Genomic DNA, 19,640 nt, shown 5'->3' with positions numbered 1-19,640 from the left:
GGTTTCAAATCTTTGGACGGCACGGTGGCACAGTGGTTAGCACTGCTGCCTCGCAGCGCCAGAGACCCGGGTTCAATTCCCGACTCAGGCGACTGACTGTGTGGAGTTTGCACGTTCTCCCCGTGTCTGCGTGGGTTTCCTCCGGGTGCTCCGGTTTCCTCCCACAGTCCAAAGATGTGCAGGTTAGGTGAATTGGCCATACTAAATTGCCCGTAGTGTTAGGTAAGGGGTAAATGTAGGGGTATGGGTGGGTTTCGCTTCGGCGGGTCGGTGTGGACTTGTTGGGCCGAAGGGCCTGTTTCCACACTGTAATCTCTACAGAACTGAACAGCCAAAATACATTTATTTAATAAAAACCTAAACCACCAAATGTACAAGAGAATGCCAAGAAGACAGATTTCAGATTAAATAAAAACAAAGTCATTCAACAGTCTGGCAAACTGAATAATTAAGAAGACACAGTGCAATTGTACTCTGCTCTCAGGTGTTGAAAACCTAACTGGATTTAAATAGGATTGAATTCCTCCTGTTGAGTCTGTGAGAAAACCGACATTCATTACGAAGTTTCTTTTGAAAACAGCAGCTCTGTGCTTGGCCAGAAAGGAAAATTCATCCATCAAAATGTTCAGCAATCTCTGTCTGAACTGAACATGATGTAATGTGTGAATTCATTCTGCACTGTGTGATTACAACATTGGCTAATGCATTATTAATCTTGTTAGACTTTGAGAACTGTCGGGTGCATTTAAAAACCAAATCTCATACAAGTTAATTTCTTGGAGCCTGTTATTACATCTCATTTTGTCGGATGCAGCAGATTTCATGCCTACACTGTCTCTCATCCTCTACAGGCCATCCGCTGTGTTGGCAAATGAAGGACACATTGTGAATGTAAAACAATGGATGCTACGAGTAGCATTCTCAACACTACACTCAGACTGCAAAATGTTCTCAACTCAAATATTTTTCACTGGATACATTTTCTGATTGATGAAGAAATAACTATGCTTTAGAAAAACTCCATTGAGACCTCACTGAGTAATAAAATGGTTGATTTTAAACCTGCCGGTACAGGAGCAACAGCAGGAGCATGAAGAGTGCCAAGTTGTATGCCATTGTATCCCCCATCACGAAGGACTCAAAGCCCTCCGCTTCTTCCTTTCCCGCCGTACTAACCAGTACCCTTCCACTGACACCCTCCTTCGACTGACTGAACTGGTCCTCACCCTGAACAACTTCTCTTTCCAATCCTCCCACTTCCTCCAAACCAAAGGAGTAGCCATGGGCACCCACATGGGCCCCAGCTATGCCTGCCTCTTCGTAGGATATGTGGGACAGTCCATCTTCCACAGCTACACTGGCACCACCCCCCACCTTTTCCTCCGCTACATCGATGACTGTATCAGCGCTGCCTCATGCTCCCACGAGGAGGTTGAACAGTTCATCCACTTTACCAACACCTTCCACCCCGACCTCAAATTTACCTGGACCGTCTCAGACTCCTCCCTCCCCTTCCTAGACCTCTCCATTTCTATCTCGTGCGGCCGAATCAACACGGACATTTACTATAAACCGATCAACTCCCACAGCTACCTAGACTACACCTCCTCCCACCCTACCCCCTGTAAAAACGCCATCCCATATTCCCAATTCCTTCATCTCCGCCACATCTGCTCCCAGGAGGACCAGTTCCAATACCATACAACCCAGATGGCCTCCTTCTTCAAAGACCGCAATATCCCCCCAGACGTGATCGACGATGCTCTCCACCGCATCTCCTCCACTTCCTGCTCCTCCGCCGTTGAGCCCTGCCCCTCCAATCGCCACTGGTCCTCACCTACCACCCCACCAACCTCCATATACATCGTATCATCCGTCGTCATTTCCGCCACCTCCAAACGGACCCCACCACCAGGGATATATTTCCCTCCCCTCCCCTATCAGCGTTCTGAAAAGACCACTCCCTCCAAGACTCCCTCGTCAGATCCACACCCCCCACCAACCCAACCTCCACTCCCGGCACCTTCCCCTGCAACCGCAAGAAATGCAAAACTTGCGCCCACAGCTCCCCCCTTACTTCCCTCCAAGGCCCCAAGGGATCCTTCCATACCCACCACAAATTCACCTGCACCTCCACACACATTATTTACTGCATCCGCTGCACCCGATGTGGCCTCCTCTATATAGGGGAGACAGGCCGCCTACTTGCGGAACGTTTCAGAGAACACCTCTGGGACACCCGGACCAACCAACCCAACCACCCCGTGGCTCAACACTTCAACTCCCCCTCCCACTCCACCAAGGACATGCAGGTCCTTGGACTCCTCTATCGCCAGACTATAGCAACACGACGGCTGGAGGAAGAGCGCCTCATCTTCCGCCTAGGAACCCTCCAACCACAAGGGATGAACTCAGATTTCTCCAGTTTCCTCATTTCCCCTCCCCCCACCTTGTCTCAGTCCCAACCCTCGAAGTCAGCACCACCTTCCTAACTTGCAATCTTCTTCCTGACCTCTCCGCTCCCACCCCCACTCCGGCCTATCACCCTCACCTTAACCTCCTTCCACCTATCGCATTTCCAACGCCCCTCCCCCAAGTCCCTCCCCCCTACCTTTTATCTTAGCCTGCTGGACACACTTTCCTCATTCCTGAAGAAGGGCTTATGCCCGTAACATCGATTCTCCTGCTCCTTGGATGCTGCCTGACCTGCTGAGCTTTTCCAGCAACACATTTTCAGCTCTGATCTCCAGCATCTGCAGTCCTCACTTTCTTCTGCCATTGGAAAACCCAAATTCTTATAGTCTATCCCTGGCACCACTTCCCCTACTGCCAATGGGCCAGCCTGGTTTTCCAAAGCATGGATGAAGCTTCAGCAATGTTGAAATGCCAGCATTCAGTGATGTCTCTGGGTCCTCACTGTCTCCAATGACCAGCCACACAATTTCTCATTCCCAACCAGTGACTAGAGGGATGTGAGACTGGAGGAAAATCAGACTGAGCTCCCCCGCACTGCCCCAGACCCAAAGAGGTGTGAGCCTGTGAAATTCTACACCACAGCAGTTGAGGCCAAATCATTAAGTGTTTTGGAGTTAGATTTTGTTCCTCGGGCTAAAAGGGATCACGGGCTATGGAGTGAAATCGGAAACAGGGTACTAAGTTGGATAATCAGCCATGATCACATTGAATGGCAGAGCAAGCCCGAGGGGCTGAATGGCCTACTCCTTCTCCTACTTTTATGTTTTTATCAGATTGTGCCTCCCGGCACAGAATCTCCCCTTCCTGGTTTTGTCCTTGCCACCTCTGGCTCCAGTCCCTGGCAGACTAGACCATGGCTGTAACTCCCCTTTCGCTTGTATCCCATGTCTGGCAGAGAGGCAGCCTCTGATTGGGTAAACAGCCACTCGCAGATTCTGACACTCCTGATCCCTGGGGCGATCCCCTCCAGAATTTGCCGCTCCCCGTCAGGGACTTTTCCAGGACAAATCCCACCACCCCACCACTCACCCCTCCTGGGGATTATTTGTGCCTCTGGTCACAGGCAGAGGAGATCCCTACAAAGGGTTACCTTGATTTACCTTTCCAAGAGAGGGATGGTTCATCAGCCAGTCTCCAACCACATCCACACTGAATTCAAGAAGCAGTCAGTAATAGAAACTTAAATTGGAATACATGACTTAAAGAAAAAAATTATTTCCAGAAGTTTTCATGACTCCTGCTCTGAGTTAATATCTGAGCTTTAGTTTCAGCATGTTTTCTAGTTACAGCTAAAGGCTGGTAAAGCATCAATCAAAGATTTGCACGGACATCAATGTTCTAACAGTAAAATATCTGTCAACCATGCCCAGCTACAAATAATATGTAGCAGTCAATAGATAGTTTGCTAACTCATTGATACAAGCTGTTGATGTTAAAGTGAGATGGATACGCCCAAAATGTACATTTTTTGTAGCCAAGTTTAAAAGGGCCAATCATTAAATTTCAAATGTATCACCGATCTAAGAACTTTTCCTTTATTCTTACACTCGCGTTCTGTCCAACAACCACTTCTCTCTGCAATGGCCCCTTTCTTTTAAGTTCAAATACCAGTTGTCATTTCTAGAGTTCTAACAAATGCAACTCAAAAATCTAAGAAAACCCACAGCTGTTTTGGTTCTTTTACTAATCTATTGTTTGGACCTCAGGGGAAAAACCAGCAGGTCACAGGAGTTGACAAGTGTTCTATCCATAAGATCCATGCCTTGAACAGCACTTCTTGGGGAGTCAGAATGACCAGGAATGTTTCCTCAAGCTCAGTGATTTGTTATGTGTATTGAGGTAGAGTGAAAAGTGTTGTCTTACATTCATCACAGGCAGATAATACTATATAAGTGCAGTTGGACCGAAGGGTCTGTTTTCACGCTCTATGACTAACAGACTGCAGGGTACAATGTTGCAGCTTCAATGCTCAAGAAGCTTGACACCATCCACAAAGCAGTCTGCCTGATATTCATTCCCTACCCCACCGATGCTCAGTAGCAGCTGGGAGTACCATCTATAAGATGGACAGCAGAAATTCACCAAGAATCCTGACACAGCACCCTCCAAACCTAAGACCACTACCACCTTGAAAGACAAGGGCAGATGGGAACACCATCACCTACAAGTTTCTCTCCAAGTCACTGACTAACCTCACTTGGAAAGATATTGCCACTTCATCAGTGTTGCAAGGTTAAAATCCTAGAACTCCCTCCTGAAAAGCATTGAGGGGCTACCCACATCAAATAGACTCCAGCGGTTCAAGAAAGCAGCTCACCAACACCTTCTCAAGGCATTTAGGAATGAGCAATAAATGTTGGCCCAGCCAGCGATGTCTACATCCCAGGAATAGGCAACAGTAAAAGAAAGCTTGTGAACTTCCACACTATTTGTCTGTACATCCTTCAATCTCACATTTGCCTCTCACGTATGCACTCTCCTCCACTGACCCCAATCACCATATCACACTCTTAACCACCCTAACTACAAACTACATAAGCCTAATGAAGGGCTTATGTCCTAAACGTCGATTCTCCTGCTCCTTAGATGTTGCCTGACCTGCTGTGCTTTTCCAGCACCACACTGTCGACTCTGATCTCCAGCATCAGTAGTCCTCACTTTCTCCTAACTACAAATGCTCTTGCTCTTCCCCTCCAGCTCCTCAATGTCCTTGTGCTATTGCTTTTCCCACCCACTGGGCCATTAATCTTTCAACTGGGCTGGGTGTTGGGCAGGACACCTGGAGATAAAGTCCACATGATTATAATCTGAATGCAGGGAAATTGAGTTTCACATCAAAGCACCTTAGTAAATATCAGAGTCATTGTGGGTACATCCTCTTGTAAGACCTTCATTTAAAAGGTAAATCAGTCAAAGAAATCAAATAAACTGGTTGGATAAAACCTTCTCAAATTCATATTGAATACTCCTGGATTATGATAAGCCAAGAGTATACCTGATAATAGTAATTAATTCCATTATTTGACCCAGTATTGATATAAGGCTAAAGGTTCTCAAAGTTGTGCAACTTTGATTAACCTTTATTTTGTATTTTTTTTGAAGAAGCATGTACCAGTTGTAAAACTCTTTTCCAGACGCACATTAGTCCCTGCTTACCATCTGCGACTTCAAAGTCTTTGAACGCAAGTTCAGATCCTGAGTCATCCAGCAGAACCTCCCCATTCAGAGTGAACGTCATGGTGTACTCGTTCATATCGACCAGGCAGCCGACAACATCCCCGGCCTGCCATGAACGGCCAAAGTGCTCGTTGCCCTGGTGCCACCGTTGTGCCTTAGGGAAAAATCATGGACAATGTGAACAATTAAATGGAATTGCCCCATGTTGAATGTTAAAGAGTAATATCTTTACCCATCCTGTCATTGTCCAGTCACGCAATGGGTAAATATGGTAAATGCTTTAGAGAAATTCTAGACAGGGCATGGAGGGTTGTCCTTTCACACTAAATTCCATTATTTCCAGCAAATGTTCAGCATTCGTTCAGGATGGGCTAAATAGTATACTTGCTCATTGAATGAAATGAAGTGGGATGTCAGTGGTCCATATATCACCTCTCCTTAAAAGATGTTGTACTTGACAATGATGCCACACTGGGTTAGGACTGTCCTTCCAGTTGTCAGAGAAAATGGTTGGGATGGTTAACGTCTCATCAAAGTGTTCCTCAAGAGGAAGTAATCAACAGCACCTCAACTCTCACAGCAGTGAAATTATTTGGCCTGGCGAAGGGCTGGCCATCCAATTAAGGATGATGGCCAGGGTCTCAAAGTTAGACAGCTGGTCAGAAGCTCTCTATGAAGGAAGCAGCAGACTATGAAGAAGGTAAGAAAGATAGAGAGTGGTGGTGGTGGCGGGGGCGGGGGCGGGGGGGGGGACTTCAGAACAGAGTTGTCGTCTCCCTGCCTTTTTTCAATTTGCATTTAACTGGCCTTTTCATCCACTTTGAAGGAGGAACTGCTCAACAGTGCAGCACACAGGAATGGCTTTAGATCAGTCAGGAGTCCCAGGGTCTGCTGCCAAGATGCCATCTCCAAGCTGGCCCCTGCCACCTGCGGAAAACTGGAGGGCAAATCAAAGATTCCAGCCCACCTCCTTCAACTGGCCTTCTGTCCAAAATGAGCTATGGAACCCCTATGGAAATGGACCAGAAATGGGATGAGGCTTGGGTTTACTCGAGGTCACAGGTTTAAGGTAAGGGGCAAAAGACTTAAAAGAGACCTGAGGGGCAACTTTTTTCATGCAGAGGATGGTGCGCATATGAAGCAGGCTGCCAGAGCAAGTGGTGAAGACGGGTACAAAGATAACATTTAAAAGACATTTGGAGAGGTACACTGATAGGAAAGATTTAGAGGGATATGGGCCAAACACAGACAAGTGGGACTAGTTCTGTTTGGGAAACCTGATCTGCATGGATGAGTTGGGTGCAAGGGACTGTTTTCATGCTGTACGACTCTATGATGATATGATTACCTAGATTTTGGACTCAAGGTCTGGACTCCTGAACCTGCATGCCAACACAAGAACTAAGGACACTGGAGATCTGTAACAGAAACCAAAATTGCCATAGAAACCTAACAGGTCCAGCAGCATCTGTGAGAGGAAAGTAGAGATAACGTTTCAAGTCCAGGAAATCATTGTCAGAACTGAACAGAAATGTTGGGGTGGGAACACAGATGTACCGGTTAGGTGAATTGGCCGGGCTAAACTGCCCATAGCATTCAGGGTGAGGTGGATTAGTCAGGATAAATGTAAAGTAATGGGGAATACTCTTCAGAGGGTCAGTATGGACTTATTGGGCTGAAGGGCCTGTTTCCACGTTGTAGGGATTCTAATTCTAATTCTAACACAGTGGCATTCTGTGCAGCATGTTACCGCTTTTAAATATAATCTAACACAAAGTTTGAAGATGTGGGATGACTACTATTGCAGAGCGAGGTTTGAAGTATAAACTATGAAATAACTCCACAGAGTCCAGAATCACATTACCAGGTCACCCTTTACACGTGGGAAGTCCTCAGCTATGGTTACAGCCTCAACAAAGTCAACTCCCAAGGTGTCAGAATGTCTGGAATTCTTGTTTTTATCTGGGCTCCCTGATTGGACCAGATTAACAGCCACAATCAAGGAACTCATATTCTATGAAGTCCACCTGGCAGATCTCATTACAATCACCACATCCTTCCCCCTCTGAAACCAAGGACATAGGCCCACTCTTTTTCTTATATCTCCTGCTGAGGCATTTTAACACTAGGTCAGGATTTCTCAGACTCTACATCAGGTATGAGCAGCATGTAACGCACAGTAGGTCGCCTCTTGCATCCAGAGCATCTCAGAAGAAATTCATTCTCTTCTTCAGGTGATAAAGGCCTGGAGGCGGTGATATCTGCTGTGTCTATCTCGGAGGTTTATAAAGTCATGAGGGACATGGATAGGATGAATAGACAAGGTCTTTTCCCTCGCACGGGCAAGTCTAAAACTAGAGGGCACATGTTTAAGGTGAGAGGGAAAAGATTTCAAAAGGACCTGAGGAGTAACTTCACCCAGAGGGTGGTGCATGTTTGGAATGAGCTGCCAGAGGACATAGTGGAGGTTGGTGCAATTACAACATTTAAAAGACATCTGGATGGATACATGGATAAGAAGGTTTTAGAGGAGTATGGGCCAAATGCTGGCAAATGGGACTAGGTCAGAATGGGATATCTAGTTAGCATGGATGAGTTGGATCAAAGGATCTGTTTCCAAGCTATGTGACTCTGCGACTCTATGATTCTACGACACAATTTTCTAACAGGACCTGCATTTACCACTTCCTTGGGCAATTCCTACCATAAATGCACTACCCTCTGTTTGAAAAAATTGCCCCTCAGGTCTCTTTTAAATCTTTCCCTTCTCACCTTAAAATGATGCCCTCTACTTTTGAACTCCCCTCCCCTGAGGTAAAGACAAACAAAGAACAAAGAAAATTACAGGACAGTAACAGGCCCTTCAGCCCTCCAAACCTGTGCCGATTCAGATCTTCAGTCTAAATCTGTCGCCTATTTACTAAGGATCTGTATCCCTGTACTCCCTGCCCAATTATGCATCTGTCTAGATACATCTTAAATGATGCTATCTGCTAGCAATGCATTCCATGCACCCTCTGCTTTAAGAACTTTCCACGCATATCTCCCCTAAACTTTTCCCCTCTCACTTTGAAGTTGAAACCCCTAGTAATTGAGTCCCACACTCTTTGGAAAAAGCTTCTTGCTATCCAGCCTGTCTGAACCTCTCATGATTTTGTAGACCTCAATCAGGTCCCCCCTCAACGTCCATCTTTCACATGAAAGTAATCATAATCTACTCAACCTCTCTTCATAGCTCAAGCCCTCCACTTCAGGCAACATCCTGGTGAACCTCACCTGCACCCTCTCCAAGGTATCCACATCCTTTTGGTAATGTGGCGACCAGAACGGTACGCAGTATTCCAAATGTGGCCGAACCAAAGTCTTATACAACTGGAACAAGCCCTTGGCTATTCAGCCTTATCTGTGTCCCTGTTTCTGGAGGAAAAGATAGGCAAAATGCACAGGGCTGTTCGATGAACTATTTCTATTCTCTTCATTGACACGAACTCAAGGGCACGGTCTTTTTTATCTTCCAACATACAAACCTTGAAACCGTCAAAAACAAAGGACTGGTCATCTGTTCCGAGCTCCTGATCCGGACGGCAGCCTGGCCTGGTCCAGCCAATGCGCATGTCTTCAGCAGTAACTGCTTCAAATTCAAAGTACCACTTCCCAGTTTTGACTGCATAAGTTTTCTCAGCTCGGAAAATGCGGAACCTCTCCGCTGCATTGCTCAGCAGATCAGATCTTGCGGCTAGAATACAAGCACACACAAGCCAACAAGTCATATGTCGTTCCAGTAACAGAATTGTGACTTCAATACTGAAAGCCACTTCAGGTGAGGTGAAAGGTGAATTCTCATCCCTACAGTGCAAGTATTGTTCGGGGGCCAAAATTGGTGGTGTACAGAACAGTGAAGAAGTTTACCAAAGAGTGCAATGGGAACTTGATCAGATGGGTCAAAGGTCTGAGGAGTGGCAGATGGAGTTTTTCCAGGTAAGTGTGAGGTGCAGCATTTTGGAAAGGCAACATAAGGGACATAAGGGCAATTGTTTCACACAGAGGATGGTACGTGTATGGAAAGAACTGCCAGAGGAAGAGGTGGAGGCTGGTATAATTACAACATTTAAAAAGCACCTGGTTGGGTATATGAATAGGAAGGATTTGGAGGGAAATGTGCCAAATGATGGCAAATGGGACTAGATTAATTTAGGGTATCTAGTTCGCATGGACGAGTTAGACCTCTATGACTCTATGTGTGAATTATCTGGAATGAAACAGTGTATTCATATAGCCATTATGCAAATATTGTTACAAGGAGGTCAAAGCTTGAAAATAATATGTGACCTTTTGAAAGGATAGACAGGAAAGAAATGGTAGTGGGGGAGCTCTGTTAGTATGAGATGGAATAAGTACAATAAAAGTAAAAGATCTTGGATTGCAAAATGCAGAATCTATATGATGGAAATAAGAAATAACACGGTCAAAAAAGACTCTGGTTGGAGTACTCTACATGCCCCCTAACAGTAGTCATATTGTAGGGATGAGGCCATATCAGGAGGTGATGATGACATGTAAAAAAGGCAATATGTTCATCATGGGTGACTTTAATCTTCATGTAGATTGGGAAAATCAAATTGGCAGAGGTGACCACAAGGAAGAATTCAGAATATCTTCAGGAATTACTTGCTGGAACAATTTGTTGTGGATCTAAAAAGGAGTCAAGCTATTTTGATGTGATAATGTGTAATCAGGCACGTTTAATAAATTATTTCTGGATGACTAAAGAAATTGAGGGTTTGGTTAAGAAAAAGAAGGAAGCATATGTCAGGTACAGACAGGATAGATCAAGTGAATCCTTAGAAGAGTATAAAGGAATTAGGAGTATACTTAAGAGGGAAATCAGGAAGACAAAAAGGGGACATGAGATAGCTTTGGCAAATTGAATTAAGGAGAATCCAAAGAGTTTTTACAAATACATTAAGGACAAAAGGGTAACTAGGGAGAGAATAGGGCCCCTCAAAGATCAGCATGGTGGCCTTTGTGTGGAGCTGCAGAAAATGGGGGAGGTACTAAGTGAGTATTTTGCATCAGTATTTACTACGGAAAAGGATATGGATGATATAGACTGTAGGGAAATAGATGGTGACATCTTGCAAAATGTCCATATTATAGAGGAGGAAGTACTGGATGTCTTGAAACGGGTAAAGGTGGATAAATCCCCAGGACCTGATCAGGTGTACCCTCAAACTCTGTGGTAAGCTAGAGAAGTGATTGCTGGGCCTCTTGCTGAGATATTTGAATCATCGATAGTCACAGGTGAGGTTCCGGATCACTGGAGGTTGGCTAACGTGGTGCCACTGTTTAAGAAGAGTGGTAAGAACAAGCCAGGGAACTATAGACCAGTGAGTCTCACCTCGGTGGTGGGCAAGTTGCTAGAGAGAATCCTGAGGGACAGGATGTACATGTATTTGGAAAGGCAAGGACTGATTCAGGATAGTCAACATGGCTTTGTGCGTGGGAAATCATGTCTCACAAACTTGATTGAGTTTTTGAAGAAGTAACAACGAGAATTGATGAGGGCAAGACTTCAGTAAGGTGTTCGACAAGGTTCCCCATGGGAGACTGATTAGCAAGGTTAGATCTCACGGAATACAGGGAGAAGTAGCCATTTGGATACAGAACTGGCTCAAAGGTAGAAGACAGAGAGTGGTGGTGGAGGGTTGTTTTTCAGACTGGAGGCCTGTGACCAGTGGAGAGCCACAAGGATCGGTGCTGGGCCTTCTACTTTTTGTCATTTACATAAATGATTTGGATGCGAGCATCCAAACTTACAGTTAGTAAGTTTGCAGATGACACCAAAATTGGAGGTATAGTGGACAGCGAAGAGGGTTACCTCAGATTATAACAGGATCTTGATCAGATGGGCCAATGGGCTGAGAAGTGGCAGATGGAGTTTATTCAGATAAATGCAAGGTGCTGCATTTTGGGAAAGCAAATCTTAGCAGGACTTATACACTTAATGGTAAGGTCCTAGGGAGTGTTGCTGAACAAAGAGACCTTGGAGTGCAGGTTCATAGCTCCTTGAAAGTGGAATCACAGGTAGGTAGGACATTGAAGAAGGCATTTGGTATGCTTTCCTTTATCGGTCAGAGTATTGAGTCCAGGAGTTGGGAGGTCATGTTGTGGCTGTCCAGACATTGGTTAGGCCACTATTGGAATATTGCATGCAATTCTGGTCTCCTTCCTATTGGAAAGATGTTGTGAAACTTGAAAGGGTTCAGAAAAAATTTACAAGGATTTTGCCAGGATTGGAGGATTTGAGCTATAGGGAGAGGCTGAACAGGCTGGAACTGTTTTCTCTGGAGCGTCGGAGGCTGAGGGGTGACCTTTTAGAGGTTTACAAAATTATGAGGAGCATGGATAGGGTAAATAGGCAAAGTCTTTTCCCTGGGGTCATGGAGTCCAGAACTAGAGGGCGTAGGTTTAGGGTGAGAGGGGAAAGATATCAAAGAGACCTAAGGGGCAACATTTTCACGCAGAGGGAGCTGCCAGAGGAAGTGGTGGAGGCTGGTACAATTGCAACATTTAAGAGGCATTTGGATGGGTATATGAATAGGAAGGGTATGGAGAGATATGGGCCGGGTGCTGGCAGGTGGGACTAGATTGGGTTGGGATATCTGGTTGGCATGGACGGGTTGGACCGAAGGGTCTTTTTCCATGCTGTACATCTCTATGACTCTAAAGGAAACAGTGATGATACCATGGTCAAATTTATTAGAATTCTTTGAGTAAGTAATAAGCAGGCTGAATAAAGGAGAACTAATAGATATATATTTGGATTTCGAAAAGGTGGCTGATAACGTAGCACAAATAGGGAATCTTAGCAAGATAAGAGCCCATGGTATTAGGGGTAGAGTATTAGGATGGAGAGAGGATTGGCTAACTAATTGTAGACATGCTCTGGAGGTGCTAGTGTTGGACTGGCGTGGACAGAGTTAAAAATTACACCACACCAGGTTACAGTCCAACAGGTTTATTCGGAAGCACTAGCTTTCCAGGCGCTGCCTCTTCATCAAGTGGTTGTGGAACATGACCATACGACACAGAATTTATAGCAAAAGGGTTACAGTGTCATGAAGTTGTAATAATATATTAATCAAGCTTAGATTAAGTCTTGCATCTTAATCTAAGTTTGTTTAATATATCATTACAACTCCGTGACACTGTAACCCTTTTGCTATACATTCTGTGTCTTCTGGTCCTGCTCCACAACCACCTGATGATGTAGACAAGCAGTTGGGACAAGGGAGGGGCATTTTCAGAGTGGCAGAGAGTGGAGTGCTGCAGTAATAATTGTTTCACTTTCATTTTCGTCATCTAAATTGTTAATACATTGTAAAGTGCAATAGCCAAGTTTGTGGATGACACAAAAATAGATTGGAAGGGAATTTGTGAGGGTGACACAAAGTCTCCAAAAGGATACAGACATAGAACATAGAACATTACAGCGTGGTACAGGCCCTTTAGCCCTCAATGTTGCGCCAAAACTGTGAAGCAATCTGAAGCCCATCTAACCTACACCATTCCATTTTTGTCTATATACCAAGCCAATGACCATTTAAATGCCCTTAAAGTTGGCGAGACTACTACTTTTGCAGGCAGTGCATTCCACACCCCTACTAGTCTTTGAGTAAAGAAAATACCTCTGACATCTGCCCTATATCCATCACCACTCATTTTAAAGATATGTGCCCTCATGCTAGCCATCACCATCCGAGAAAAAAGGCTCTCCCTGTCCAGCCTATCTAACCCTCTGATTATCTTATATATCACAATTAGGTCGCCCTTCAACCTTTTTCTCCCTAACGAAAACAGCCTCAAGTCCCTCAGCCTTTCCTCGTAAGACCTTCGCTCCATACCAGGCCACATCCTAGTAAATCTCCTCTGAATCCCTTGGGGTGAGGGAGTGGCGGCACTGTGGCTAAGTGGTTAGCACTGCTGCCTCACAGCACCAGGCATCTGGCTTCCATTCTCTCAGGCGACTGTCTGTCTGGAGTTTACACACTCTCCCCGTGTCTGCGTGGGTTTCCTCTGGTTGCTCTGGTTTCCTCCCATAGTCCAAAGATGTGCAGTTCAGGTGAATTGGCTGTGCTACATTGCCCATTGTGTTAGGTGCGTTAGTGAAGGGTAAATATAGGGTAGGGGAATAGGTCTGGGTGGGTTACTTTTCAGAGGGTCAGTGTGGTCTTGTTGGGCCGAAAGGCCTGTTTCCATACTGTAGGGAATCTAAACTAAACCATTTCCAAAGCTTCCACATTCTTCCCATAATGCGGTGACCAGAACTGTATGCAGTACTCGAAATGTGGCCGCACCAGAGTTGCAGAATGATCTAATGATTCCAAAACACAATCCCTCTACCAATAAAAGCTAACACACCGTATGCCTTCTTAACAACCCTGTAAACCTGGGTCACAACTTTCAAGGATCTATGCACCTGGACACCGAGATCTCTCTGCTCATCTACACTACCAAGAAGCTTACCATTAACCCAGTACTCTGCATTCCTGTTACTCCTTCCAAAGTGAATCACCTCACACTTTTCCATATTAAACTCCATTTGCCACTTCTCAGCCTAGCTCTGCAGCCTATGTCTCTCTGTAACCTACAACATCCTTCGTCACTATCCACAACTCTACCGACCTTAGTGTCGTCTGCAAATTTATTAACCCGCCCTTCTACGCCCTCATCCAGGTCGTTTATAAAAATGACAAACAACAGTGGACCCAAAACAGATCCATGTGGTACCCCATTAATAACTGAACTCCAGGATGAATATTTTCCATCAACCACCACCCTTCTTGCAGCTAGGCAATTTCTGATCCAAACCACTAAATCACCCTCAATCCCATGCCTCTGTATTTTGTGCAATAGCCTATCGTGGGGAACCTCATCAAACACCTTACTGAAATCCACATACACCACATCAACTGCTTTACCCTCAACACCTGATTGGTCACCTTCTCAAAGAACTCAATAAGGTTTGTGAGGCATGATCTACCCTTCACAAAAACGTGTTGCCTATCCCTAATCAACTTACTCATCTCTAGATGATTATAAATCCTACCTCTTATAACCCTTTCCAATACTACCCACAACCGAAGTAAGGCTCCCTGGTCTATAATTTCCAGGGTTGTCTCTACTTCCCTTCCACAACAAGGGAACAACATTTGCTCATCTCCAGTCTTCTGGCACTACGCCTGTCGACAATGATGACATAAAGATCAAAGCCAAAGGCTCGGCAATCTCCTCCCTGGCTCCCAGAGAATCCTAGGATAAATCCTATCCGGCCCAAGGAACTTATCTGTTTTTACACTTTCTAGAATTGCTAACACCTCTTCCTTGTGATCCTCAATCCCATCTAGTCTAAAAGCCTGTATCACTAAAGTAAACATAACCGAATTTTGGTCACTTTCACCTAAGTGCTCATCTACCTCCAAATCCAAAATCTGGCTGGGCTTATTACCCAGTACCAAATCTAAAGAGGCCTCACCCCTTGTTGGCCTGTCTACATACTGTGTCAGGAAACCCTCCTGCACACACTGGACAAAAACTGAGCCATCTAAAGTACTCGAACTATAGTATTCCCAGTCAATATTTGTAAAGTTAAAGTCCCCCATAACAACTACCCTGTCACTCTCATTCCTATCGAGGATAATCTTTGCTATCCTTTCCTCGACATCTCTGGAACAATTTGGAGTCCTATAGAAACTTCCAACAGGGTGACCTCCTGTTTCTAATCTCAGCCCATACTACCTCAATAGAGGAGTCCTCAAATGTCCTTTCTGCAACTGTAATACTGTCCTTGACTAACAGTGCCACACCACCTCCTCTTTTACCATTTTCTCTGTTCTTACTAAAACATCTAAATCCTGGAACCTGCAATAACCATTCCTTCCCTGCTCTACCCATGTCTCTGAAATGGCCACAACATCGAAATCCCAGGTACCAACCCATGCTGCAAGTTCACCCATCTGATTCTGGATGCTCCTGGCGTTGAAGAAGACACACTTCAAACCAACTTCTTGCCTGCTGGTGCCTTCTTGCGATCTTAAAATCTTAGTTCTGACTTCACTACTCTCATCCTCCCATATACTCTAACTACAATTTTGGTTCCCATCTCCCTGCTGAACTAGTTTAAACCCATCCGAAGGGCATTAGCAAATTCCCCTCCCAGGATATTGGTACCCCTCTGGTTCAAGTGAAGATCATCCTGTTTGTAGAGGTCCCACCTACACCAAAAAGAGCCCCAATTATTCAGGAATCCAACAGGGTGACCTCCTCCGATACTATCCCTGTAGCCACGTGTTCAACTCCTCTCTCTCTCTATTCCTTGCTTCACTAGCATGTGGCACGGGCAACAAGCCAGAGATAACAACTCTGTTTGTTCGAGCTCTAAGCTTCCATCCTAGCTCCCTAAATTTCTGCTTTAAATCCCCATCTCTCTTCCTACCTATGTCGTTGGTGCCTATGTGGACCACGACTTGGTGCTGCTCTCCCTTCCCCGGCGAGGATCCCAAAAACACAATCAAAGACATCACAAACCGAGGCACCTCAGAGGTAACACACCAAACATGAGTCTCTCTTGTTCCCACAGAACCTCCTATCTGTCCCCCTAACAATGCAAGTTATCCTTGTACGATAGTTTTGGGCCAAAGGGCGTAATCTCAGAAGAAGCATTCACCTATTTAAATCAGAGGTCAGGTTTAATTATTTCTCTCAGAATGCAGTGAATCTGTGGAATTGTTTACTACAGAGGGCTATGAAGGCTAGGTTATTAAGAATATTCAAAGCTGAGACTGACAGACTTTTAGTCAGTAAGAGAACTGAGGGTTATGGGGAAAAGGCAGGAAAGTGGAGTTGAGGATAATCAGATTTGTCATGAACTCAGCTCGGACAATCACAAAGGCCAACCTCCCATCTGTAAAATCCATCTACCAGGCCCGCCGTCAAGGAAAGGCAGCCAGCATTCTCAAAGATCCATCCCACCCTGGCAATGTTTTTCTATAACCTCTACCATCAGGGAGAATGTACAGAAGCCTGAACACACACACCAGCTGGTTTTGAAATAGATTTTACCCTACTATTGTAAGAATGCTGAATGGACTCTTAGCATTTACCTGTACCTATGTTTTTGTTTTTGCTGCTGTTTACCAATTATTTACTTATCTATGCTATTTAATGATGTGATCTGCCTGTATTGCTCACAAGACAAAGCTTTTCACTGTGCCTCGGTACATGTGACAATAAAATCAATTCAATTCAATTCAATTCAATTTGACATTAGGAGCAACTCCTCAGCTCTTCTTCAAAATAACTTCATGGGATCTTTTACCTTTAACCAAAAGGTAGATGAACCCTGAGTTAAGCAAGGAGTCTCAAAAATAGCATCCTGACTGCAAGCACCTTTCGTCCTGCATTGGAATGGCAGCCTTGTTTTTAGAGCTGTGGCTCTGGATTGGTTCTGTGAATGCACAACCTTCTCACCCAGGGGCAAGAGAACTACCATTGAGGTATGGCTCTGACAAACACTGAGCTAATACAACTGGTCAGGTCTGGCAGGGGCTCATATCCCCAGAAGAATGAAAGTCATAGAATCATGGAATGGTATAGAACTGAAGGAGGCTTGAAATGATGTCCTTGCCAGTCCTCTGCAAGCACCTCTCAGTTGGTCTTAGACTTCTCTTTTCTCCAAAGCCCTTCTAATTGTTCTACTTCAAGAGTTTATCCATAGAAATGTTTGTTGAATCACAGTATTTGACTGATTCTTCAACCAGCTTGTTTTTGTTGCAACACAGATTTGCTGTTTCCACACAAATTCTCTGACAGGATGCTTAAGTTCATCAGTACTTCAATAAGGCACGCTGAGGAATAATTTTCCAACATAAGCTAAACCAGAGCAAGTCTCCAATGAAATACTTTGGCAGATGATGTGCCACGTATACTATCATGTCACTTCTATTGATGAAATGGAGTGTGTGCAAGTTCAGTTGCTATGCTAACAATGTAATTCTTTCCTGCTATTAGCATCTTGGAAAGTTATTCTGCTATAAGAAACTGGAGGAAGTGATCCTGTGAAATAAATTAAAATCAATTTAGTCAGATCTCGCAATCAACCATTCCTGAACTCACTAAATGTTGATAGTTGTGTGGACTGCATTCCTAACCCAGTGAGAATAAGTTTTGAAAGACTGAAATAAAAGAATTGTAAAAAGTCACATTTTATATGTTTCAAACGTGTGTTTTGAATTCCTGTGGAGTTTCAGATCTTACTGTACATTAATGGTTAATGTATGTTAAGTGGGTAAAATCTGTCAGCTACACCAAGGGTCATCCTGTGCATTAGACATTTTCTCCCATCTTTAATTCCTGAGACTGGTGAAGCAAAAGAGAAAAGGGTCCATTGAATTTCAGGAAAATAAACTGTAGAAAATTCATCCTTGATTCCCGAAAGCATTTGAGTAAACTCCTGGTGCCAAAGATTAACTTTGATACATCATTAAGCAGCTAAACAAAGTCCGTTGCTCTCTGTCCTAATTTCTAATGACATGAATCAAAATGACACTTTCATTTAGGAAAGTAATTTGAGAAAAGCAATCTAAGACATAAAACAGTTCACCCTTTTATGGATCCAAGGTAATTTCCTAGGACGGCCATGACTGATTCCCTTTTGTGGACCTGCTTCACTTCAAGTCCTGGCTGTGGACCAAATTTACTATTCATGGCAGGAGCCTTTGCCAGACAATAGCAAGATTGCCAGGAGGACCACATCCTCTTTTTGGGAAGAGTCGACAGGATTAAGTGCCCTTCACACACTGAACTAGCCAGCGTTTGGTCTTTCCTGTGATCAAGGACTCCAAGGAGAAAGATTCTGCATAATAAGGACTGACAGCTAATTAAAAGTTGGCAGCTCTTCATTGCCAACAGCTCTCCATTGCCAACAGTGCCACTGACTGAAAGCAGTCAGAGCTGCCAGAAAAGCACCAGGGAGAGGCCAACCATCGTTGAGGAGCCTACGCTAGAGGGCACCACCAGCTGGTGGGAGGGCAGGACACTCCAATGAGAGAAAGGGAGTTGGCTCTGAGTAGCCTCTGTCTTCCATTAGAGTTTGCTTAATGGTCCCCTTCAGATGCTCAATGTCCAATGGGGTAAAATCCACAATGGGCATTAATTACTGTTCATGATCCTTCCTGTCCCACATCTTCACAACCAATCATTCAGGGTCTTAAATTCCACCCTGTGTGTAGCCCACATCCTCCCTTAAAAATCTCAATACTACCCCACTTTAGTTCTTAGTGTGATCTTCAGTCGCCTTTATTCTGCAATTCGTTAGGCCCTTTCCACCTTGTTCTCACCCCGTATGGGATCCAAATATGAGCACAAAGGTGATCGACCTGAGTTGTCAAGCTTGACTTTTAACTCCAAGTGTTTTGAGTAAGTTAAAACCTCATCTGTTAACTCTGTTTTTCTCTCTCTCCACAGACCTGCTGTGTATTTCCAGCATTCTCTGTTCTTATATGCTGGAATCAAATTTGACAAATTGTGTAATTATTGTGTTACAGCAGGCTCCACTCTGCAAATAGATCAGCACAGCAGTTCCAATTACAGGCATTCTTCCTTTTTGCGCACAATAACGTCTTAAGTTAACGATAGAGAAACAAGTTGCTATAGAAACGGTGCATGCTTCTACTGTCCATAACAACTAATATGTATTTTTAAACACCTTACTCCCTGCTGTTTTTCAGTGGCAATGTGCTTTTCAGGGACTATATATAGCAGTTCCGATCTAAAAGATATTCCTTTCTATCACAGCTTACTTTTGAACTTTTCAGTGCCACTATGTATTAAGCCTTAGTTATTACAATTTTAATCATTTGGTTTTTTTGCCTCCAAACCCATAAAAAACATAGGAGACACTAAATCTACTTAAGTCAGCATTCCTGTAA

General features: G+C 44.4%; 1 protein-coding gene across 1 annotated transcript in view; it reads right to left on the bottom strand.

The window, feature by feature from the left end:
* The window catches only part of ryr2a (ryanodine receptor 2a (cardiac)), a 769,474-nt gene that overhangs the window by 289,466 nt on the left and 460,368 nt on the right, over nucleotides 1-19,640 (bottom strand). Inside the window, exons 26-27 of the mRNA XM_087991236.1 lie at nucleotides 9,180-9,388; nucleotides 5,632-5,806 (exon numbers count right to left, since the gene is read on the bottom strand). Of these exons, the coding sequence (XP_087847362.1) occupies nucleotides 5,632-5,806; nucleotides 9,180-9,388 (384 nt within the window). The remainder of the gene's footprint in view (nucleotides 1-5,631; nucleotides 5,807-9,179; nucleotides 9,389-19,640) is intronic.

The sequence above is a fragment of the Chiloscyllium plagiosum genome, unplaced genomic scaffold (assembly GCF_037043375.1).
Source record: "Chiloscyllium plagiosum isolate Xiang-an unplaced genomic scaffold, Cpla_swu_hap1 HiC_scaffold_10, whole genome shotgun sequence".
In the NCBI taxonomy this organism is placed as follows: domain Eukaryota; kingdom Metazoa; phylum Chordata; class Chondrichthyes; order Orectolobiformes; family Hemiscylliidae; genus Chiloscyllium; species Chiloscyllium plagiosum.
The sequence above is the reverse complement of the archived record's forward strand: the minus strand, read 5'-3'. Positions and strand labels throughout refer to the sequence as shown.